General features: G+C 44.6%; 1 protein-coding gene across 2 annotated transcripts in view; it reads left to right on the forward strand.

Annotated features, from left to right (window-relative positions):
* Positions 1-10,093: 10,093 nt before the first annotated feature.
* LOC117531303 (ubiquitin-conjugating enzyme E2 D2-like) overlaps positions 10,094-24,677 on the forward strand; it is a 32,769-nt gene continuing 18,185 nt past the window's right edge. For both annotated transcript variants that reach the window (XM_034194334.1, XM_034194335.1), the window contains exons 1-2: positions 10,094-10,287; positions 10,959-11,022. In XM_034194334.1, the coding sequence (XP_034050225.1) occupies positions 10,264-10,287; positions 10,959-11,022 (88 nt within the window). In that variant the 5' untranslated portion in view covers positions 10,094-10,263. The remainder of the gene's footprint in view (positions 10,288-10,958; positions 11,023-24,677) is intronic.

The raw sequence follows: 24,677 nt of genomic DNA on the forward strand, positions 1-24,677 counted from the left end.
TCATCTTAGTATTTCTTCTGTTTTTCTTGTTGTTTAATGCTGACAAATTACACTGTATTTGTCATCTTTCTGATGCTTGATTCTGCTTTTTTCTTTTCTCTCTGTTTGAGCTGCAGCTCCATTCAGAGATGGGTGTGGTATCTGTTCCAGAAACCATCCTGTGCACCGGTAACATTTCCTGTATGTTTGTTTTGTGAATTGTTTTGTCATTTGTGTCTGTAGCATGGCCCAAGCAGAGGGTCACCCCTTTGAGTCTGGTCTGCTTGAGGTTTCTTCCTCATAGGGAGCTTTTCTTTACCACTGTTGCTCTGGGGGTTGGTAAGGTTAGACCTTACTTGTGTGAAGCGCCTTGAGGCAAGGTTGTTGTGATTTGGTGCTATATAAATGAAAATAAATTGAAATAGATTATCTTTATTTTCCAGATGTAGATCATTTATACAAGTTGATAAACAATGAAGTAGGAAACGGTTTGTTTTCGTCAACAAAGAAAGGACACTGAGACTCGGGTGACAGGCTTTGATCTGTACCGCTGATCATTTGTATATGACTGAGAACAGCTTGCCACCCGCGGTTCATGGGGGACACAAATGAGACCTTTAATGTCTGGACTGAATATGTGTTGCACCTCAGCATGTTAACATCTGTTGCCGGACATGGGACACGGAAAGGCATTAACACGTATAAAGTAGGAGTTCTGTCGGCAGACATTAATTTGCACTGGATACAGCTGTGTGGCAGGCAGGAAAAGACACATTGAAATTACATATGACTTTGTGCTTGGTGACTGAAAGCTGTTCATGGTGAATCTGTGTCTCAAAGGTGTAGCTTGGTTGCTGCCGCTCAACAAATTCCTATGTGCCCAAACTGTATATGCGTGTACAAATGGCAAATAAAGTCTCTTGATTCTTGACCTCAGATTTGCATCTCTGCTTTTTGCAGATGATGCAGTTCTGTTGGCTTCATCAGGCAGTGACCTCCAGTGTGCACTGAGCAGGTTTGAGTGTGAGTGTGAAGCGACTGGGATGAGAATCAGTACCTCCATATCTGAGGTATGGAGGTACTGATTTTTGCATTTTCTGTCAGAAAATGGTGTATTGTCCCCTCTGGGTCAGGGGAGAGTTACTACCCCAAGTGGAGGAATTTAAGTATCTTGGGGTCTTGTTCACCACTGGGGGTAGGTTGGAGTGTGAGATCACTAGATGGATTGGGGTGGCATCTGATGTTTTTAAGATATTGCAGTGGACCGTTGTGGTGAAGAAGGAGTTGAACCAGAAGGTGTGACCCTGAATTAACCAGTGGATTTACACTCCTATCCTCACCTATGGTCTTGAACTGGACACTCTCTGTTTGAGCTGCTGCCATCAGGCAGATGGTACAGGGAAGCAAGAACAAATAGACTGAAAAACAGTTTCTACCCAAATGCTGTTAGAGCTTTGAATGTCACTGGAACCAAACAGCTAGTTCACATGACATACTTGAAATGAGTGCAATATTTGTTTATGTGCAATATCCACTGCCACTGAAATATCCACAGTTTTGTACATACTTCTTTTGCTGCTACGGTCTTATAATTTGCTTTTGTTTTTTTTTCTTTTTTAATTTGTGCTCTGGAAGTCTTTCATTCTGTTAAATTTTATGTTTATTTTATTTTCTTCGCCAGACCTTTTAAGTCTGTGTGTGGTTTACTCAAGTTTATATTTGCACTGAAAGGCTTGAACCTTACCTTTCGTTGTACTTGTTACAATGACAATAAAGAATCTGTATCTGTAAAGCAAAAGAATAAGATAAGTGGTGGAAATGAGATTCCTCCGTCGGGTATCTGGGCTTATACTCTTGGACAGGGTGAGAAGCTCAACAATCTGGAAGGGGCTCTGAGTAGAGTCGTTGCTTCTTCACCCTATGGAGGACTTCCAGACATGTCCAACTGGGAGGAGGCCCTGGGGAAGCCCTAGGACATGTTGCAGGGATTACACTGCCCATGCCTTGAGATCTGCCAGGAATCCCCCAGGACTTGGCCGGGGATAGGGAAGTGTGGGTTGATCTGTTTAGTCTGCTGCCACCACAACCTGGACCCAGATATGCGGTAGAAAATGAATGAATGATTCTTATATGTCGTTTCTAAACTTGTTATGGCAGCACGGTGGATTAGTGGTTAGCACTGTTGCCTCGCAGCAAGAAGGTCATGAGATCGATTCTGACCTGTGTTCCTTCTGTGTGGAGTTTGCATGTTCTCTCCGTGTTTGCGTGGGTTCCCTCCGAGTGCTCTGGTGTCACGGACTGAACGGTTCCCCCTAAAAATCAGTCCCATCTGCCATCACTGTGCATGCGTCATTTCTGTGCGTCAGCCGCTATTCATGGATTATCACCTCATTTTCTGCTTCAAACTGCCTCCAGTCATCATCTATTTCAGCGACAGATATCTGAAGCTTTTCTACAACAATCATTTCCACATAAATTCAGCATTATTTCATAATAAAAGACAGGGAGTGATCAGCGCACCACAGCCAGACGAGATGCCTGCTGCTGCGTTCACTGCGCCTCCATCATTTCTGAGTGTCAGTAGCGACTCACCGATTATCGCCTCGTTTCTGCTTCAAACTGAATTTAGAATGATTTAAGAGGTTTTACTTTGCCATCTGATGATTTAATAATCATCAATCCCTTTGGGTGTTGAGAGTCAGACTCAGAGGAGCTGCTGAGCTCCCAAATGATGCATGCGCAGTGGAGACAGGGCGGACCAAATTTTAGGGGGGACCGTTCGGTCTGTGACAACGGCTTCCTCCCACAGTTAGGTGGATTGGAAACGTTAAATTATCCGTAAGTGTGCGTGTGGGTGTGAATGTGTTTGTGTGTCTGTATGTGGCCCTGTGACAGACTGGCGTCCTGTCCAGGGTGAACGCCACCTCTTGCCCTATGACTGCTGCTGATATCTTTGCAGGAGAACAAAGGTCCAAGTCTTCCAGTGAACTGGCTTTTTGTAACAGGAAAACTAAGAGTTTTGTTGACATGTGCTCTCAAATTGTTGGGTTACTGTCGTGTTCCAGTCCCCTTAATTTTTTTTTAAGTCATGTGATCCACACAGGTGCATGTAATCATGTAATCAACGTGCAGGTGTATAAAATACAAACGGCCACTTCATTGTGGGTTCTTGGTCACAAAGAGAAATCTGTTGCTACATGAGTGGTTTTTTTTCTACGTTGTTTTTCCTCATTGCACTGGCTGCACACGATGCACACCTGCTGCATTTCATGACTCTGTCAACAGGTTATGGGTCCAGAGTCACCCAGAACCAGCAGTTTACTGAGAACAGTCACAACGTAAAGCATGTCCAGTGAGAAACGGAGGAGCGTAGTGCCGAGCAGCCGCTGGTCACGGCTGTTATTTCATGGAGAAGAACAGAAGTATGAACTGTGGGAGACAAAGTTTTTGGCTCATCTTCAGCTGGCAGGTCTGAAGGAAACCATTTTGAATGAACTGACCAACGGTGATGAAGACGAAGATGAGGAGAAGAATACCGAGGCGTACGTGGAACTAATTCAGGTCCTCAATGACAAAAGTTTGTCGCTTGTCATGCGAGATGCAGTTGATGATGAACGCAGAGCACTGAAGATATTAAGAGATGATTATGCCGGCACAGGTCAACCCCGTGTGATCAGCCTGCACACAGAACTGACCTCCCTACTGGAGTCAAGCAGTGAGAATGTAACCGAATATGTACTTGATGCTGAAAAAACCATCACCGAAGAAAGTCCTCACCGAGAAACGTCGGCGAGGACTTAAGCGACAGGCTGTTGGTGGTGATGATCATAAAGGGACTGCCTCAGTCATCCAAACCGTTCGCTGTCCGTGTCACACAAAGTGACCAAGAGATAGCTTTGGCCGAATTCAAGACTAAGCTCCGAAGTCATGAAGACACTGAGACACCAGACGACAATGTCATGGAGGCCCGGGCGCAGCAAAGGGTGGAGCCGCTGCAGCGTCTGCAGGTGAGCGCAGCACCGATGGAGCGGACATTGTGTGCTTCAGATGTGGACAAAAATGACTAAGCGAATGCATGTCGATGCAGACAGTGGTGTAGCATGTGTAAGAGCAGCACACCCAGAGATGCCACCTGCAAGGAGGAGACAACAACACGGCGATGTGAGACAGGTGTCCGAGGAGGTGAGCAGCGTGGAGTTCACATTTCAAGTGAGTGACAAGGAGTGAGTGACAAGGAAGGGACAGCCGAGACAGGTTGCAGTGTCAACGTGCGGGGCCTGATGATGGTGGACTCAGGAGCAATTTCAAACATCATCACAGACATTACCAAGTTCAGAGACTTGGATGATGACTTCCAGCCCCAAACACACTTTGTAGAGATGGGTGATGGCGAGAGATGCAGCGGAGCTGCAGAGCACAGAGGTGACGCCCAGAGGACAAGGCCGCACCACGACTCTGAGGAAAGCATTGTACATTCCATCATATTCCCAGGACATGTTTTCTGTGAGAGCAGTCACTGTGAATGGAGCAACCGTGAACTTCAAAACGGGAAGTAATGCATTTATTCAAGAGCTGCTTGGTCATTGTCATTTTGATGGCATACAGAAATTACAAGGTGCTGCAAAACTGCACCACATTGTGAAGTGTGCACTCAGGGAAAGTTCATTCAAATGAGTAACAGAGAGCCTGATGTGAGAGCTGGTACACACTGGCACAGCGGAACCAATAGACCCAGAGCCTATTGATATGCACTATATCATTTAATGATGACTTTTCTCCAGTGTGGTATTTGTATTTTTTTGAAACAAAACAGTGCAGGCAACAGAGAAGTTTCTTTTAGATACAGCAACTTATGGGATGGTGAAACGCATCCGATCAGACAACGATGCAGAGTTCATGGGTACCAAACACTACTCAGATAAACAGTAAAGAAACGGGTGTTTTAATAATCACATGAAACAGATGTCATGTTTTCTTTTGACAGGTAGAAAGCCAAACCTGTCCAGAACGCAAAAGTTTGGATCTGAGTGTTTGGCATATAAACCAAAAAAGAAGGAGCTGGATGCTGATGTGACAGAGGTTTTTCTATTGGATATGACAGGAATAGCCCTGCCTATATGGTGGTACCACCGTGACAGTGAAAGAATACAGAAACACAGATTGATAACTAAGATAATTAAAAGTAATGTTGAGCAGGAGGCACAGATAGATATTTCACTCGAGGATGATGATTTCCAATTAATAAGAAGTACTAGACAGGCCAGACACAACGAACACATGAAACCAGAGTCCCAGGACAGTCAGCCACGGTGGGCACAGCTAACCAAAAAGTTAGCTTTGATAACAACTAATCAGCTAACTGAAAAGTTATCTTTTATGAAGCTAAACAACTAAACCCCCCCAAAAAATATCAGAAGCTACAGCTAACCGATAACTTTCAGTATTGTCTCCGGTTCACTTGCAACTACTAACAAGCTGATTTTGAGTTTTAACACCATGATCGCTTCTGGTAGCATCAAAGGTGACCACAAACCCAAACAATGAGTCAGCACTTCCGTCTTAACTAACACGCACACACACACAAAAACATCATTATTCCTGAACAGCATATAGCAGTGCCACGGTGAGGCAGAGGTCTTAGAAAATAAAGCAGTTTTGACTTATGGTTTAGATTTATGAATCAAATTAATCTGGATAGAATAACTCCATTAATTTAAATTCTGTCAGTTGTACAAAGTTAAAATATAACACATATCTTTTAATTTTAAATAATGCACTAATTCTGAAGTTTTGTAACAGACACAGACAGATGCCAAAGGGATTACGGGTAAAATGAGACTCCGCTAACACTAATTGGTTGACTCATTCATTCTATGTAAAAACCAACATGTTAATGTGAGGTGTGTGTTGGTGTTTACATATAAATATGCTTTTGTAAAATATGCCATTTTTTTATTTGTAAAAAAAAAAGAGCCATTTGCAAAAGCCAAAAGTCAAGTTGTGATTAGACAACGTATAACCGGGGTCAAAATAAATACAACACTGCCCAGATGCTCAGACCCTAACCCATAATCCTTTGCACATTGCTGCACTTTAAACAGCACAGAGAGAAAATGCGATGACAATTGTAAATGAACATTATACAACCAAAATGTACTTTTTTTTCTTTTCATCAGCTGCAACAAGAGGCTGAGTACATGTGTGTGAATGAGAGGGAGCCCAGTGGAATAGTGCAGTTACAAGGAGTAGAAGTGGTAAAAGTAGATGAGTTTAAATATTTGGGGTCAACTGTTCAAAGTAATGGAGAGCGTGGTAGAGAGGTGAAGAAGAGAGTGCAGGCAGGGTGGAGTGGGTGGAGAAAGGTGGCAGGAGTGATTTGTGACCGAAGAATATCAGCAATGGTGAAGGGGAAAGTTTACAAAACAGTAGTGAGACCAGCTATGTTGTATGGTTTAGAGACAGTGGCACTAACAAAAAGACAGGAGGCAGAGCTGGAGGTGGCAGAGCTGAAGATGTTGAGATTCTCTTTGGGAGTGACAAGAATGGACAAGATTAGGAATGAACATATCAGAGGGACAGCTCAGATGGGACGGTTTGGAGACAAAGTCATAGAGGCGAGATTGAGATGGTTTGGACATGTGCAGAGGAGGGACCCAGGGTATATAGGGAGAAGGATGCTGAGGATGGAGCCACCAGGCAGGAGGAGAAGAGGGAGACCAAAGAGGAGGTTCATGGATGTGCTGAGAGAGGACATGCAGGTGGTTGGTGTGACAGAGGAAGATACAGAGGACAGGGTGAGATGGAAACGATTGATCTGCTGTGGCGACCCCTAACAGGAACAGCCGAAAGACAAAGAAGAAGAAGCTGCAACAAGAGGCTGCAGCAACTGTCTAGTGCGCAAAGGATTATGAGATATCTCAGTACTTAGGGCGAATACTGCCATGAACACTACGGGCCAGTAGATGGCAGTAGAGACCCTGAAAACTTGCCAAAACAAATATTCCAAATAAATAATCTGTGTCTGCTACGTTTAATCTGCGTGGAATTTAATAAACGCAAAATGAATTTCAGACATTTTATATACAGTGAGGAAAATCAGTATTTGAACACCCTGCGATTTTGCAAGTTCTCCCACTTAGAAATCATGGAGGGGTCTGAAATTTTCATCTTAGGTGCATGTCCACTGTGAGAGACATAACCTAAAAAAAAAAAAAAAATCCGGAAATCACAATGTATGATTTTTTAATAATTTATTTGTATGTTACTGCTGCAAATAAGTATTTGAACACCTACCAACCAGCAAGAATTCTGGCTCACACAGACCTGTTAATTTTTCTTTAAGAAGCCCTCTTATTCTGCACTCTTTACCTGTATTAATTGCACCTGTTTGAACTTATTACCTGTATAAAAGACACCTGTTCACACACTCAATCAATCACACTCCAACCTGTCAACCATAGCCAAGACCAAAGAGCTGTTTAAGGACACCAGGGACAAAACTGTAGACCTGCACAAGGCTGGGATGGACTACAGGACAACAGGCAAGCAGCTTGGTAGAAGACAACTGTTATGATTATTTATTAGAAAGTGGAAGAAACACAAGATGACTGTCAATCTCCCTCGGTCTGGGATTCCATGCAAGATCTCACTTTGTGGGGTAAGAATGATTCTGAGAAAGCTCACAACTACACAGGAGGACCTGGTCAATGACCTGAAGAGAGCTGGGACCACAGTCACAAAGATTACATTAGTAACACATGATGCTGTCATGGTTTAAAATCCTGTAGGGCAGCAAGGTCCCCCTGCACAAGCAAGCACATGAAAATTCAGTAAGGTATATCTTATATATTATATTCCAATTCTAAGTTGGAACTATGCCAGTATACAAAGGTATATCTAAATATCTAAAAAGGAAGAGTAAAATAGGAGAGTAGAAAAGAGTAGAGTAGAGCCACTTAGGTGCCTGGTCTTTTGTGATATTCATGGACAGGATATTGAGGCGTAGTCGGAGGGAGGAGGGTTTCTGGTAGGGTGGGCTCAGAGTCTCATCACTGCTTTTTACAGATGATGTGGTCCTGTTGGCTTCATTGGCTGGTGACCTCCAATGTTCACTGACTCAGTTTGCAGCCGAGTGTGAAGCGGCTGGGATGTGGATCAGCACTTCTAAATCTGAGGCCATGGTTCTCAGCAGGAAACCGATGGATCGCCTACTCCGGGTAGGGACTACGGCCTTGCTCCAAGTGAAGAAGTTCAAGTACCTCTGGGTCTTGTTCATGAGTGAATGGACGATGAAGCGTGAGATTGGCCGGAGAATCTGCGGCGCAGGGGCGGTATTGCATTCGCTCTACCGTACTGTTGTGATGAAAAGGGAGCTGACCCAAAAGGCGAAGCTCTCGAGCTACTGGTCAGTCTTCTTTCCTACTCTCACCTATGGTCATGAGGGTTAGGTCATGACCGAAAGAACTAGATCGCAGGTACAAGTGGCCGAAATGGGCTTCCTCAGGAGGGTGGCTGGTGTCTCCCTTAGAGACAGTGGGCCTCATGTATCAACGTGCATACGGCTATATTTGAAAAAACAGACACCTGCAGCCAGGTGTGAGTGGGAAAAGGCGCAGCGCCAGGACGCAGAGGCGCGATCTGTGAAATACTGGTCAGTCACTATTAATAATTTCTTATGTGTCCAACCTCGTACATTGATCGTTAAAATTAAATTCGTTAGTTCTAAAAGCCATCATAATTATTTATAGGAAAACGTTCTATTTTTATTTCTCAAACAAATGTTTGGGCCTGAAAACAGGTTGGTATTATTTTTCTAATAAGGTTTGAACTTTGAGAGTGTTTACACACGAGAGAAAAATGAGAAAATGTTCATGCCTGATTGACAAAGTGTATAAAGTGGTTTTACAGCTTTGAAACGTCTATAATAAATGTAAAAAATAACTTACTACGTCGCAGTTTCGCGTATTACGGGCTATTTTTTAGAACGTAACTCCCGCGATAAACGAGGGACCACTGTAACACTTTTTTGATTATACTACAACACAATTGATGCGACGGCCGCTTTTGACGCTCTATTGGCACGCGTCGTGATTGGTGGAGTTCTTTTTCTTTGCCGTCTACCTGGCTTCCATGTCGTAAAATGAGGGTGTGTCTGAAGCGGAGTCTGAATATTTATGGGCGTGTTTATTATAATTACGATTGTTTTCACCCGCCGCATTTATCAAGGTCACGTCAGGCGTACGCCGGAAATGGGCAGGTGCGCACTGCTTGATACATGTCACGGCAACTTTGGTGTACTTCAAATTTACACCGTAAATTTACGCCACAAGTGCGCAACTTTGATACATGAGGCCCAGTGTGAGAAGTTCGGTCATCCGTGGGGAGCTCGGAGTAGAGTCGCTGCTCCTTCGCATTGAAAGGAGCCAGCTGAGGTGGTTCGGGCATCTGGTAAGGAAGGATGCCTCCTGGGCGCCTCGCTAGGGAGGTGTTCCAGGCACGTCCATCTGGGAGGAGACCCCGGGGAACACCCAGGACTAGGTGGTGAAATTATATCTCCACACTGGCCTGGGAATGCCTCGGGATCCCCCAGTCAGAGGTGGTCAATGTGGCACGACCCGAACCCGGAAAAGCGGTTGAAGATGAATGAATGAATATGAGAGGGGGGGTTTGACATGCTCTCAATGGTTCTGTTACTGCTGTGTTCCAGTGTCTTAAATTTTTTTTTTTAAGTCATGTGATCCACACAGGAGAACGTAATTATGTAATCAACACGCAGTTGTCACAAAGTGAAATCTGTTGCTCCATGAATAGTTGTGTGTGTGTTTTTTAAATCCTTACACTGGGTGCACACGGCGTGGACCTGCTGCATGTTGTGACTTTGTCAACAAGTTTTTCTTAACTCTGCCACCTCTGATTTTCATAAGACCTGCTTTCTGAAACAGGCCTATGATGTTCCTTTTTCACAGATCATCTACTAACTTCTTCGAGTGAGAAACAGCTGAAATATTCCCTTTGACGTGACGCTGACCATCTCTGTAAAACACACGAGGGCAGCAACACCCCTGAAAACAAAAGCAAAATTCACAAAACCAAACTACATTTCCCATGAGCCCTTTCAGGGGAGGAAGGAGAAGAAGGAAACAGAAAGAAAAGCGGTGTTTTTAGGACACAAATACATTTTAGCTGTTAAAGTGCTCAGAGAATACATTACAGTCAGTGACTTTATCAGCAGCAATAGGTCGTCTTAAAATGAACTAAAGCGCGAACAGCTGAGCGGAGGTTATCATGGCACTGAAAAGAATACACAAGGTAAGCTTCATTAGCTTGCTGTGCTAGCGGCCTAGCAGCGACAAACGCTTCATTTAAAAACATCATAGTGATTAAATTGGTTAGTGAGTACTTAGTAACGTCTCTGGAAACCACCTGCCTGTTCACACACCCCAGAACAAACGCAGGAGTCAATGACATCTTCAAACTTTGACGGTAGCTGGTTAACAGTGACCGGAAAGAGCTTAACCAGGTTTAACTGGTTTTCTGTTAACCTGTCACAGATGTTTCCTGTCTAAAAACCAACACACATTTCTACGTCTCAGTCAGACTCTTTGTAACTTTTCTCCTTCAAACTTTGACCGTAGCTGGTTAACAGTGACCGGAAAGAGCTTAACCAGGTTTAACTGGTTTTCTGTTAACCTGTCACAGCTTGTTTCCTGTCTAAAAACCAGCAAACCTCTCCGAGACTATTTTGTATGTTTTCTCTTCAAACATTGATGGTAGCTGGTTAACAGGAAAGGAGTTTAACCAGGCTTAACTGGTTTGCTGAGTTCTAAGTTGTTTCACACAGAATTGTAAATATCAGGAAATAAATGCTGACGTTCTGAAGTGTATTGTCAAGTTGTCCTGCAGGTGGTGCTGCAGGTTGTTGATGTGTCAGTCAGTGTGGTTTGAAGATGCTGACAGAATCTTTCTGCTGTTTTGACCAGGAACTGCAGGACCTGCAGAAAGACCCACCCGCACAGTGTTCTGCTGGACCCGTCGGGGACGACAGTAAGTACCCTGTGGAACACACTCCAGCCTCTTCCTCCAGCCACAGACCTCTGATGTTCTACTCTGGCATTACAGGCTGACTTCACATCCATCTGTTGCCATAGTTTTGTGAAATATACATTTGTGTACCCTTCAGAAACCAAAATTTTAAATTTTATCCAGAAATAGAAGTTTGGCAGCTGAAGTACTCTCAGAGTGAAACCATGCCATATTTTATCCCAGTGTTGAATATGTGCTGTGACTGGTTCCTCGTGTGTTTAAGATGCTTCACTGATTGTCTCGACAAATACTATCACCATGGACCTCGTAGAAAGGCTGCATACGCACAAAAACGTGGCATACGTCTGTCTTGACGCTAACGTTCAGATTTATCAAAAGTGAAATCACTGTGGAAATGTACAGTGTGTCATGCACAAATCCTGACCGTCATTCACATGTTTCTACAGCTATTGTTTCACTGTGGGCACATGGAGGGAACCGTTAATAGTGTGAAAACATGATATCACAGTGATGTGCCCATCAGAGACACACTGATGAACATTTAACACACCCACTTGTTTGCAGTTATATCAGTGGATATAAAAGCATGCACAAATTGATGCGTAAAATGGCACTAACGATGGGGGGGGGGGTGTGGGGGGGTGGTTGGTGGGTCTAAATATACCAAATGTCTCTGGAATTAACTTAATTAGCTTTTTAAATTTTACATACCATATTTAAAAATATTGAGCAATCAGGTACTTAAGCTGACAATAATACCCAAATCATGAGGTCACAACAACAATTATTGAAACTAAAACAGTTACATGTGCATCTCTATCATGGATTTGATTTTAAAAAATGTGCAGGCAGTAACATCAATTCTTCTTTTATTCATCTTGGCCCAGCTGTTGCAAACGGAGTCAAAGCTGACTGTTTCTGTCTCGTCTCCTTCAGTAGAAATCATAAGGAATTTGTCCATGGTTCCTTCTTTCAATCTGTTTCAGAGGGGGGTCTTGATGCTGTTCATAGTGGAAAAGCCCCATTCCCAGTCTGAAAATATAAATGACTTTAAACCTCAGCCATGGGCTGACAGTCTTATCACACAAGTAAATGCATTTAATAAGTTTTGTTTCAAGATGCTAATCATATTGTCTATAATCTAAATTTCTTCAAGTCAGTAATGTATGAACACCAGGTATAATACAATACCAGGGTAAATTAATAACTTATCATAAACTCTCAAAATACCTGCTGTTGAAACAGGAATTACAGCAGTGGTTGAGGCCAGTTTCACTGGGTTCAGCATTATGTCTTGGACAGATGTCACCTTCTTCACGTGATTGAGAAATTAGCAAATTTCAACAGAAATTGAGAGTATTCACTTGTAAAATGAGTATGTATATACTGTAACAATTTTTTTTGGCCTATATTACAACATTTGGAAAGACCTGTCATTTGATTTAAAACAGTGATTTGCTTTGAAGTTATTGATTATGGAATCTATTTTTCCAACTTTACTCAGCAGAGAGCTGTGCAGCATTTGGATCAATGATGTTTAATCAGGCAAGTCCCACAACAATCTGTGGAAGATATTATAGATATTTTTATATCCTTTACATGAGGGACCCTAATTTCATTTTATGAACCGGTGAACTGGGAGGTATTAATTAATGGTCCAGTCCATGCCAGAGATCCGCGTCTTTGACTGCCCCATGAAAAAGTCACGTTAATAAGGAACCAATAAAAACTGTCCTGTGTGAAATGGATGATTCTCGCTTGTGCCTGTAACAATAGAATAGAGTTGTGTTTAGTGACTTTAATCAGCAGAAAGATGAGTCATGATGGATATCTTTAAATGACTTTGATGGAGGTTAATGAATAAATTTGTAGAAACAGGTTCACAATCACACAAGAGAAATGATAATTTTCCCGCTACACACCCTCAAACAATATAACAGCCCAATTACAGTGTATTTTTTTTCAGGCAGCAGCGTAATGTGCTGTTACTCTGTTATAATGCTGACGAGAACTATGACAAAGAAAATTCTGATTGTTTCATTTAAACTCCATTGTGATGCTGCACAGAGATAAAATTACCAAATTGTCACTGTTCAAATACTTATGGACTTGAATTAATTCACCATGAAGCAGTTTGATGAGGTGGTGAAAAGACAGAGCCCCGCTGAGTTAACGTTAAAATGCCTGGAACAACCCAGTGTGTCACAGCCAACAGCTGCCCGCGTGTTTATTATGCTTTGTTCTGTTTAGTTCTGCTTACTTTAGTTTGACTTGGTTTTCTGCGTGTGATTTCTCTTGTTGGGTTTTCCTGCTTGGGCTTTGTCTTTCTCTGTCTCTCTTGGTGGTGGGTGGTGCACACTGTCTGGGCCACACCCTGTTCTGGAGCTTTCAACACACCTGTTTCTAATCTGTAGCTTATCACCAGAGTGTATATAAGCTTCACTGGTTGCACTAGTTCCCCACCAGATCATTGTACTCTATGCCTTCGCTTCCAGCTCTATTCTCATGTTTTCTGGTCCTGCTTGCCACGTTATGTTTTTCGACCACCTGCCTGTTTTTTCGCCCACCTGATGTTTCTGATTTGTTTGCTGATTTTGGACTGCTTTTTGTGTACCGGACCCTGCATTACCAACCAGTAAACAAGCTTAAAAACCAGAGCTGTATTGTTGAGTCCAGCATTTGTGTCCAGACATCAGAATCAGAGAATCAGAAGAAGTTTAGATAGATAAAATGCTAGGATAAAATATAACATATGTGTCAATATAAGATAAAAAAAAAAAAGAAATATGAAAGGCTGTGTGCAACAGAAAAACAGAGAAACAGAAAAAACAGTGCAGTGGGAGGAGTGCAATTAAAAACCAAAGTACATTGTCTAAAGTGACCCGTGATAAAATGATAAAGTGACAGAGTTAAGCTTAAGGTGACTGAGTTATGAGGTGTTCATGAGTCTAACGGCAGAGGGGAAGAAACTGTTCTGTTATGGCGGGAGGTTCTGGTCCGGATGGACCGTAGCCTCCTGCCCGAGGGGAGTGGTTTGAATAGACCGTGTGCAGGGTGAGAAGGGTCAGCTGTGATCCGACCTGCTCGGCCCAGAGTCCTGGAGACGTGCAGGTCGTGGAGAGATGGAAGGCTACAGCCGATCACCTTCTCAGCAGAGGCCACAATGCGCTGCAGTCTGTGTCTGTCCCTGGCTGTGGCCCCGGCGTACCACACCGTGATGGAGGAGCAGAGGATGGACTCGATGATGGCCGTGTGGAACTGCACCATCAGCTGGACAGGCAGCTTGGCCTTCTTCAGCTGCCGCAGGAAGTACATCCTCTGCTGGGCCTTCTTGATGAGGGAGCTGATGGTTGACTCCCACTTGAGGTCCTGGGTGATGGTGGTGCCGAAGCTGTGACAGACCACAGTGGTGATGAGGCTGTTGGGGAGGGCGGGGGGCTGTGGCTTTCCTGAAGTCCACGATCATCTCCACTGTTTTCTGGGTGTTGAGCTCCAAGTTGTTGCTGCTGCACCAGGTCACCAGCCGGTCCACCTCCCTCCTGTAGGCAGACTCATCCCCATCCGAAATGAGTCCGATGAGGGTGGTGTCGTCCGCAAACTTGATGAGCTTTACAGAGTCGTGGCTGGAGGTGCAGCAGTTAGTGTAAAGGGAGAAGAGCAGAGGGGAAAGGACACAGCCCTGTGGAGATCCTGTGCTGAGAGCCCGAGTGTTCGAGACATTTTTTCCCAGCCTCACACACTGACTCCGGTCTGTCAGGAAGTCTGTGATCCACCTGCAGGTGGAGTTGGGCACGTGGAGCAGAGAAAGCTTGTCCTGGAGCAAAGCTGGTAGGATGGTGTTGAATGCAGAGCTGAAGTCCACAAACAGGATCCTAGCGTAGGTTCCTGGAGAGTCCAGGTGCTGCAGGATGGAGTGCAGGGCCAGGTTTATGGCGTCATCTACAGACCTGTTGGCTCTGTAGGCAAACTGCAGGGGGTCCAGGAGGGGGGTCGGTGATGGACTTCAGGTGGGATAAAACCAGGCGTTTGAAGGTCTTCATGACTACAGACGTGAGAGCCACAGGATGGTAGTCATTAAGTCCAGTGACGCGTGGTTTCTTGGGGACTGGAACTATGATTGAGGACTTGAAACAGACTGGAACATGGCATGACTCCAGGGAGGTGTCGAAGATCCCCGTGAAGACTGGGGCCAGCTCATCAGCGCAGTGTCTCAGGGTGGCAGGAGAGACACAGTCTGGGCCCGGGGCCTTACGTGGATTCAGCCTTTTGAAATGTCTCCTCACGTCCTCCTCTTGGACCGAGAGGGCAACAGGGGGAGTGGGGAGGGCAGCAGTGAGAGGGGGGAGGTCCAGAGTGTTTGAATATCCAGTTGTGTGCGGGTTGGGGAGGTGTGAGTCCTTGTCTTCAAAGCCTGAATAGAAGATGTTCAGGTCGTTGGCCAGCTTCAGGTCGTCAATAGAACGAGGTGCTTTGGGCTTGTAGTTGGTGATCTCTTTCAACCCCCTCCACACAGAGGCCGAGTCGTTGGCAGAGAACCTTTGTTGCAGATGTGAACTGTACATGGATTTAGCCTTTGCCACCTCCTTGCTAAATCTGTACTTTGCATCTCTATAGCTGTCTCTGTCTCCTTCTCTGAAAGCCACCTCTTTCTGCTGACGGAGCTGCTGGAGTTTAGGTGTGAACCAGGGCTTGTCGTTGTTATATCTCACCCTGGTACGCTGTGGGATGATGCTGTCTTCACAGAAATGAATATATGACGTCACAGTGTCCGTGTAGTCATCTAGACTGTCTGTTGAAGCCTCAAACATATCCCAATCCGTGGTGGCCAAGCACGCGCGTAGCTCCTCTACAGCTTTATTGCTCCACACTTTAGATGTCCTCACAAAAGGTTTAGAGAGTTTAAGTCTCTGTCTGTACATGGGGATGAAGTGGACCATCACGTGATCTGAGAGTCCCAAAGCTGCATGGGCCACTGCGCGGTAGGCGCCGCTCACTGTCATGTAACAATGATCTAACGTGCTCCCTTCTCTGGTCGGGCATTTAACAAACTGTTTGTATTTTGGTAATTCCTGACTGAGATTCCCTTTGTTAAAATCACCGAGAATTATAACAAGAGAGTCCGGAAAGTCTCTCTCCACGCTCATAATCTGATCCACGAGCGTGCACTCGGCCTCGTGCACGTCCGCGCTCGGTGGAATATACACAGAGCAAAGTATGAAAGAGTTAAACTCACGTGGAGAGTAGAACGGTCTGCAGTTTATGAGGAGATATTCCAGAGATCAGTCACATCGGAGCACCAGGCGTTGTTGATATAGAAGCAGAGTCCTCCCTCTTGTTTTTCCACCAGAGAGTGCTCGGTCTCTGTCTGCGCGGAGGAGTCAGAATCCCTCTAGTTGGAGCGCGCAGTCCGGTGTCTGTGCATTTAACCACGTCTCCGTGAAGCACAGTACACAAGATGAGGAGAAATCTCTATTCTTCTTCATCAGCAGTGCCAGCTCATCCATCTTGTTGTGGAGTGAGCGGACGTTGGAGAGAAATATCCCAGGTAGGGGCGTGTGCGTGCCCCTTCGTCTGAGGCGCACGAGAGCTCCAGCTCGTTTTCCTCTCCGCCGTCGTCTCACTTTTTTGGCCAAAAAGTGAACCAGTTCAGCTGCAGGCACTAAAAAAACTGGCGTAATGTCCGTGGGTGTTGATGATTTGATGTTTAGAAGCTCCTCGCGGGTGTAGGGACACGATGACACACATGTCTGACATGATATGACACACGACATGACAGACATGTCTGTCCACTCCTCCTGATAATGGTTCTGGAGCCACAGACTGACACACATTTATGTTCCTAAAATGCCAGCAAATTCTATTTACATCATTTAGTATTTCACCATCTCTGTCTCTATCCACAGTGATACAAGCAGAAGAAAAGATTATGTAATGGAGGAAAATAATACCTGAGAGATTTATGTTAATACTTTCAGTACAGATTTATAGTCCATTGAAGATTGGGTGAATCTTAGAATTCACAGAACAATTGCAAAAATTATCAGATTTATTTCTGAGAGCCAGACTTTAAAAAAATCAGTCTACAGTATTTGTACAAAATGAGTTTATTCGATGTTTTAATGTGACTCCCTACACCAAGAAAATCCAGGATATAAAGTGGGTGAGGTTAGGGATAAGACCGTTCTGAGCCCGGATCGGTATTGTGTTCTGATGTAATTCACGTATCGGAAAATACCGATCCAACCCACGACATTTTCTGATACTGGAGAACAGCCATTGTGAATCCTCTCAACTGCTATTGTTTGCTCTCTGCTTGTTTACTGCCGAGTGGGGGGGGGGGGGGGGGTTCTGAAGCCGGGCTGTTTATGGGAATTGTCTTCTGCAGTGTTCTAGCTGCGGTTAGTGGGAAATTTCTGCCCGGCTCTCAGGTACAAATTGTCTGTTCGTCGAGCACGGATTTTCTGAAAAATTCTGAAAGATTCTGTCCACTGAAAGTGGAGAAAAGTCTCTATTAAAATCCTTTGAATGAGCGTCAATGATCTACATTTATTTTACAGCTCTGGTATGGGATCGGAAAAGTATCAGCAGATATCCAAATTCAGGTATCAGGATCTGATCGGAAGTGAAAAATTATGGGTTGGTGCATCCCTAGGTGAGGCCAGGACGGAGCAGTGTGTGCTTATTTACATGAACTTGAGATGTTGTGAGTTCTGGGCGTGGAATAACCTCAAAGACACAAAGAGGATGTGCAGGATTCCAATTCACATTCCAGCCCAGGGTGGGGTCTGTCCAAAAGCCAACCCCACGACGCTCTGACACGTCAGACGTCCTGTCGATTTGTGGCTTCTGTTTCTACACCTGTCAGACTTAAACACGGATGATGCACGTACATTTTTACATTTTGAGTGTGTGTAGATTTGCTCAAAGAACAAAAAGGACACCAACCTTGTTGTCAGTCCATCTGACAGAGAGATAATTCTGAAAAGACCCAGTCAGCTATCAGCCTTTCTGTCTTTGAAAATGACTGCACAAGCACATTGAGATTCTTTTTACCTTCTTCCTGAAAGCATGGCGTCTCAGCTGCAGATGTAGGATGACGTGGTCCAATGAGCAGTGGTGGGCACAGTTCCGCTAATTATCGAAGCTAATGTTTTCATTATCTGATTATCTTTTCAGATAACTTTGAAAACCATCATCGGACCAATTATCTTCCAATAAGTTTTGGTCCGATAATTTTTAGATCACTAACATGTTTTTGTAGGTGAAGTGAGTAAATCTGAAACGGTTAAAAACCCTTAAGTCTGATATCAAAGATTTAAGTGCTTACCTGTTAAATGTTTTGTAGCAGATAAACAGCTCTATTCTCTGTAAACAGAGGAGAGCCGGTTTCAGGAGAAACCGCTCTATCCTCTGCAGTCAGAAAAGAGCTGGTCACAAGATAATTGCTCTTGACACCATACTAACTCACCAGCAATATCACCCAAGTCATCCAGAGGCATACAGTTTTAACTTATGGTTAGAATTTTAACCAAACTAATTTCAGACGTTATTTAAATTAACGTCACGTCTGAAGTTTTATAAAGTGAAAACATCAGCTATACGAGGGCTGTCAATAAAGTATAGGTCCTTTTTATTTTTTTCAAAAACTATATGGATTTCATTCATATGTTTTTACGTCAGACATGCTTGAACCCTCGTGCGCATGCGTGAGTTTTTCCACGCCTGTCGGTGACGTCATTCGCCTGTGAGCACTCCTTGTGGGAGGAGTCGTCCAGCCCCTCGTCGGAATTCCTTTGTCTGAGAAGTTGCTGAGAGACTGGCGCTTTGTTTGATCAAAATTTTTTCTAAACCTGTGAGACACATCGAAGTGGACACGGTTCGAAAAATTAAGATGGTTTTCGGTGAAACTTTTAACGGCTGATGAGAGATTTTGAGGTGATACTGTCGCTTTAAGGACTTCCCACGGTGCGAGACGTCACGCAGCGCTCCCAGGCACCATCGTCAGCCTGTTTCAAGCTGAAAACCTCCACATTTCAGGCTCTATTGATCCAGGACGTTGTGAGAGAACAGAGAAGTTTCAGAAGAAGTCGGTTTCAGCATTTTATCTGGATATTCCACTGTTAAAGGAGATTTTTTTTAAATGAAAGACGTGCGGACGGGTCCGCGCGTCGGGACGCACAGGAAAAACCCCTCCGTGTTGATAACAATTTGTAAAATCCAGGCGGCTTTTGATGGCTTTCAGTGGAGTGAGTATCTGAGAAATTGTTTAACAGCTGGACATGTTCCAACTTGTCCTTAAGGCTTCCAACGGAGGTGTTTTTCCTGGCATCCATTTCAAAATGAGCAAATATTTGCACAAAAACAAAGTTTATCAGTTTGAACATTAAATATCTTGTCTTTGTGGTGTATTCAATTGCATATAGGTTGAAAAGGATTTGCAAATCGTATTCTGTTTATTTACATTTTACACAACGTCCCAACTTCATTGGAATTGGGGTTGTACCAGGCACTCTGAAAGATATCAGGGTTCTCTCCAGACAATGGAACAACGGCGTAGCGCCGTTATCACAGCGCTGTTATACTGTGCCGTGCTCTTAGATATTTTTTTTAATCCATCTACGCTGTTTGTGCTGAACGGACTTGCTGCCTGCTCCCCCACGGGCTGTGAGCCAAGCAGAGCCACAACGCTGCAGCTCAGAGTGAGAGAGCACAGCGTCTCAGTGAAAGAACAAAAACTCCATCAAAGTCTTCCAATAAAAAGCGCTCCTTCTGCCTGTGTAGCTAGTGACACATCAAGTCTTTATTTTACAGATGAAAGCCTTCATGTTTCCAAAGTTTGATCAAATATGCCACGGTGTGAGAGTGACGAGTCTCTCTCTCTCTCTCTCTCTCTCTCTCTCTCTCTCTCACACTCACACACACACAGGGGGGGTGGGGAGAGAGAGAGATCCTCCTCCTCTCTTAAAACTTAAATAAAATGAGAAAAAAATAAAAAATAATAATTCCTACTATTCCAAATGCCTTTTCTTTAGACTTATGTCTTGTGCATTCAGGGTTTCTGCATATTGCCTTTGGTTACCATAAACATAAAACAAGCATGTTAGCCACAGCTTTGAAAATTTGTTCATCTGTAACCGCAGCGAAAAAGTCATTCTTTCTATCTGGAATATTTCATTCACAATTTCTGTCCATTTTCCAAGATTAGGTGGTTCATGGAGGAGCCAGTGTCTGATCACAGCCTTTTTGTGAGCAGTTATTAAAATTCTATATAAATAAGTATTGTTCGATTGCATTTCAGTCTTACCCGTAATTACAGAAGTAAATTAAAAAGGTATTGTAACACTAAATATAGATTCTTGTGCATGTCCTTCCAGAATTAATTAAGCATTTTCAGTTGAATTCTCTCCAGGAATGTGAATTTATGCATTTCCACTTGGATGCACAGTAACCCCGCCACTCTTCATCGGTCATTATAATGATGCCATTCTTTTCCCATTTCATTTTCACATATTGTGTTGAATATGACTGTTTATTCATAAACCCTTTATATAATCTAGGTATTAGACCTTTTTTGATTTTGCACCCTATGAATTTAGTATTTCCTTGAACACCGGTTCCTGCACATCCAGAGGGAAGCTTATTTCTTTATTAATATAGTGGTGCATTTGGAAATATCTATAGAAATCATGTTTTCTCAGATGGTGACTGTTCATGAGAATTTGAAAATCCTTTATTATTCCTTTATCTCTTAAGCATCCAGCTGTGGATGACCAAGATTTTAACCTCATTGAGGATTTTTCCTAGATCTTTATTAAGATAAGAAAAGCCTTTATTCATCCCTCAATGGGGGAAATTTCAGTGTCACATTGCAGCATAGAACAGTAGGAGTAGACAGAAGGGCATGCAATAAGGTGGTTCCTCTGACACCAGTCCACAAAGTCCTGCGTTAGTCCTCTGTACTCTGTGTCATCGTCCATAATGAGTCCAATGAGGGCGGAGTCATCAGAGAACTTCTGCAGGACACAGCTGTCCGTGTTGTGTCTGAAGTCTGCAGTGTAAAGAGTGAAGAGGAAGGGCACGAGGACCGTCCCCTGGGGGGCCCCCACGCTGCAGGTCAGGTCAGACACGCAGTTCTTGGTCCTCACAAACTGGGGCCGGTTTGTAAGCTAGTCCAGGACCCACTCAGCCAGATCCTCGTCCACTCCTGCAATCACCAGCTTGTCCCTCAGGAGCCGCGGCTGGATGGTATTAAAAGCACTAGAGAAGTCAAAGAAGAGAATCCTCACAGCGCTGCCAGGTCTCTCCAGGTGGGACAACGAGCGTTGCAGTAGGGAGATGATGGCGTCCTCCACTCCGATGCCGGGCCGGTAAGCAAACTGCTGTGGGTCCCCAGCAGAGCTCACCGTGGGGCGGAGGTGACACAGGATGAGGTGCTCTAGGGTCTTCATCAGGTGGGATGTGAGTGCCACTGGCCTGAAGCTGTTGAGGTCCTTGGTGTGCGGAGTTTTGGGCACTGGGACCACACATGACATTTTCCAGAGGTGTGGCACCGTCCTCAGCTTCAGGCTCAGGTTGAAGACCTGCTCCATGATCCCACACAGCTCATCTGCGCAGGATTTGAGGAGCCCCGGGCTAATCTGGTCTGGGCCTTTGTGCTTTTTAGTCGCTTCAGCTGACTCCTGACCTGGTCTGCCGTAAAGAGTAGGGGGGGGTGGGGGGGGGTGGAGGAGGTTGAAGAGGTCTGGCTGGTGCCAGGTCTGAGCGGAAGTGTAAGGAGGGGGTGGGGGGATACTGGGCGGGGGGAGGAGGGGTTGTGTCGAACCTCAGGAAGTGCTTGTTGAGGTCGTTTGCCCATTGATGGTCACCTTCCGCCTGTTTGGGAGGGGGTTTGAACCCAGAGATGGTCTTCAAGCTGCTCCACACCCCCCGATGTTCTGGTGTTGGAGCTGCTCCTCCAACTTCCTCTTGTAGGCGGTCTGAGCCTTGCAAATTTCCCTCCTCAGTTCTCTCTGTATATTCTTCAGGGCCTCTCGGGTTCCCTGACTTAAAGGCTCTCTTCTTCTCCTTCAGCAGAGTCTTTATATCAGGGTTAATCCATGGTTTGTTGTTGGAAAAACACCGTACTTTCCGGGTAGGTACAGTGTTTTCAAAACAAAAGTTGATGTAGTCTGTGATGCATTCTGTCATGGTGTTTATGTCCTCCTTGTGAGGGTCACAGAGTTCGGACCACACAGTTGTGCTGAAACAGTCTCTAAGTGCCGCCTCACTCTCTGCAGACCACTGCTGTACAATCCGAGACTCAGCAGGCTGCCTTCGCACAAGGGGGACATATACTGGTGCCAAATGGATGAGATTGTGATCTGATCTGCCCAGTGGGGGAAGGGGGGAAGAGGTGTATGCCTCCTTCACACTGGCAAAAATAAGTCCAGTGTTTTATTATCTCTGGTTGGACAGGTCACATACTGAGTGTGTGTGGGGAGGACAGAGGCAGGGTTGGAGTGGTTGAAGTCACCAGTGGTGAGGAACAGGGCCTGTGGGTGTCTTGACTGCAGATCACTGATGGAATTGAGCAGATGCTCACAAGCAATTTCAGGGTTAGCTGATGGGGCTACATACACAGCTATCATGATAACTTGTGAGAACAACCGAGGCAGATGATACAGCCTAATGCTAACAGCAAGACGTTTGGTGTTTGTTGCACATCTGCATCTTAACAGTACAGTGTTCTGCTTTTGGACCATTTTTCACTCACATAAACAAACTTATTCCCAATATATTGGGCACCGCAGTCTTGTTTCAGGGTGGGGGCTAAAGGGGTAACATATGACATAGTTTCTCTACTTCCGGGGATAAAAACAATGCATTTTCTGAGTTTTTGGGCAAATTACACACAAACGAAGTGAAAATGCAAAGAAGTAGTGACTGTGCGGTGTGAAAGCGGACATGTTTTGCAGTTTGTTTATGACCCGGAGCACAAATATGTCATGGCGGTTTTGCAGGCTAGAGAACACAGCTACTCTGGTTTAGCTGTGTAGGCTAAAGGGCCTTTCACACTGCAAGCATTGACGTCGCTAGACGCGTTGCTGATCGGTCTGAAACGCATGATTTTCAGTGAGATGCCTGTCAATGAAAGCGACGCTTCGCTGGAAGAGCACATTGCTGCTTGTTGTCAAGCTGCCGCGGTCAAAGTTCAACCCAATCCAACATCCACCGCTGCAGCGTTAACTGCCGCGGCTGACGCCTTCAGCTTGAAAGGCCCATAACTCTTAACGACACGACGTCTCCCATCTGCCTTGTCTTCCCTTCTCCACTGGGAACCAGAAAAAAAATGGTAAATGGACTGTGTGTGTGTGTATATATATATGTGTATATGTGTATATATATATATATATATGTGTATATGTGTATATATATATATATATATATGTGTATATGTGTATATATATATATATATATGTGTATATGTGTATATATGTGTATGTATATATGTGTATGTGTATATGTGTATATATATGCGTGTGTATGTGTGTATATATACACTCAACAAAAATATAAACGCAACACTTTTGGTTTTGCTCCCATTTTGTATGAGATGATCTCAAAGATCTAAAACTTTTTCCACATACACAATATCACCATTTCCCTCAAATATTGTTCACAAACCAGTCTAAATCTGTAATAGTGAGCACTTCTCCTTTGCTGAGATAATCCATCCCACCTCACAGGTGTGCCATATCAAGATGCTGATTAGACACCATGATTAGTGCACAGGTGTGCCTTAGACTGCCCACAATAAAAGGCCACTCTGAAAGGTGCAGTTTTATCACACAGCACAATGCCACAGATGTTGCAAGATTTGAGGGAGTGTGCAATGGCATGCTGACAGCAGGAATGTCAACCAGAGCTGTTGCTTGTGTATTGAATGTTCATTTCTCTACCATAAGCCGTCTCCAAAGGCGTTTCAAGAATTTGGCAGTACATCCAACCAGCCTCACAACCGCAGACCACGTGTAACCACACTAGCCCAGGACCTCCACATCCAGCATGTTCACCTCCAAGATCGTCTGAGACCAGCCACTCGGACAGCTGCTGAAACAATCGGTTTGCATAACCAAAGAATTTCTGCACAAACTGTCAGAAACCGTCTCAGGGAAGCTCATCTGCATGCTCATCGTCCTCATCGGGGTCTCGACCTGACTCCAGTTCGTCGTCATAACCGACTTGAGTGGGCAAATGCTCACATTCGCTGGCGTTTGGCACGTTGGAGAGGTGTTCTCTTCACGGATGAATCTCGGTTCACACTGTTCAGGGCAGATGGCAGACAGCATGTGTGGCGTCGTGTGGGTGAGCGGTTTTCTGATGTCAGTGTTGTGGATTGAGTGGCTCATGGTGGCGGTGGGGTTATGGTATGGGCAGGCGTCTGTTATGCACAAAGAACACAGGTGCATTTTATTGATGGCATTTTGAATGCAGAGAGATACCGTGACGAGATCCTGAGGCCCATTGTTGTGCCATACATCCAAGAACATCACCTCATGTTGCAGCAGGATAATGCACGGCCCCATGTTGCAAGGATCTGTACACAATTCTTGGAAGCTGAAAATGTCCCAGTTCCTGCATGCCCGGCATACTCACCGGACATGTCACCCATTGAG

This window comes from Thalassophryne amazonica, chromosome 18 (assembly GCF_902500255.1).
Source record: "Thalassophryne amazonica chromosome 18, fThaAma1.1, whole genome shotgun sequence".
Classification (NCBI taxonomy): Eukaryota; Metazoa; Chordata; class Actinopteri; order Batrachoidiformes; family Batrachoididae; genus Thalassophryne; species Thalassophryne amazonica.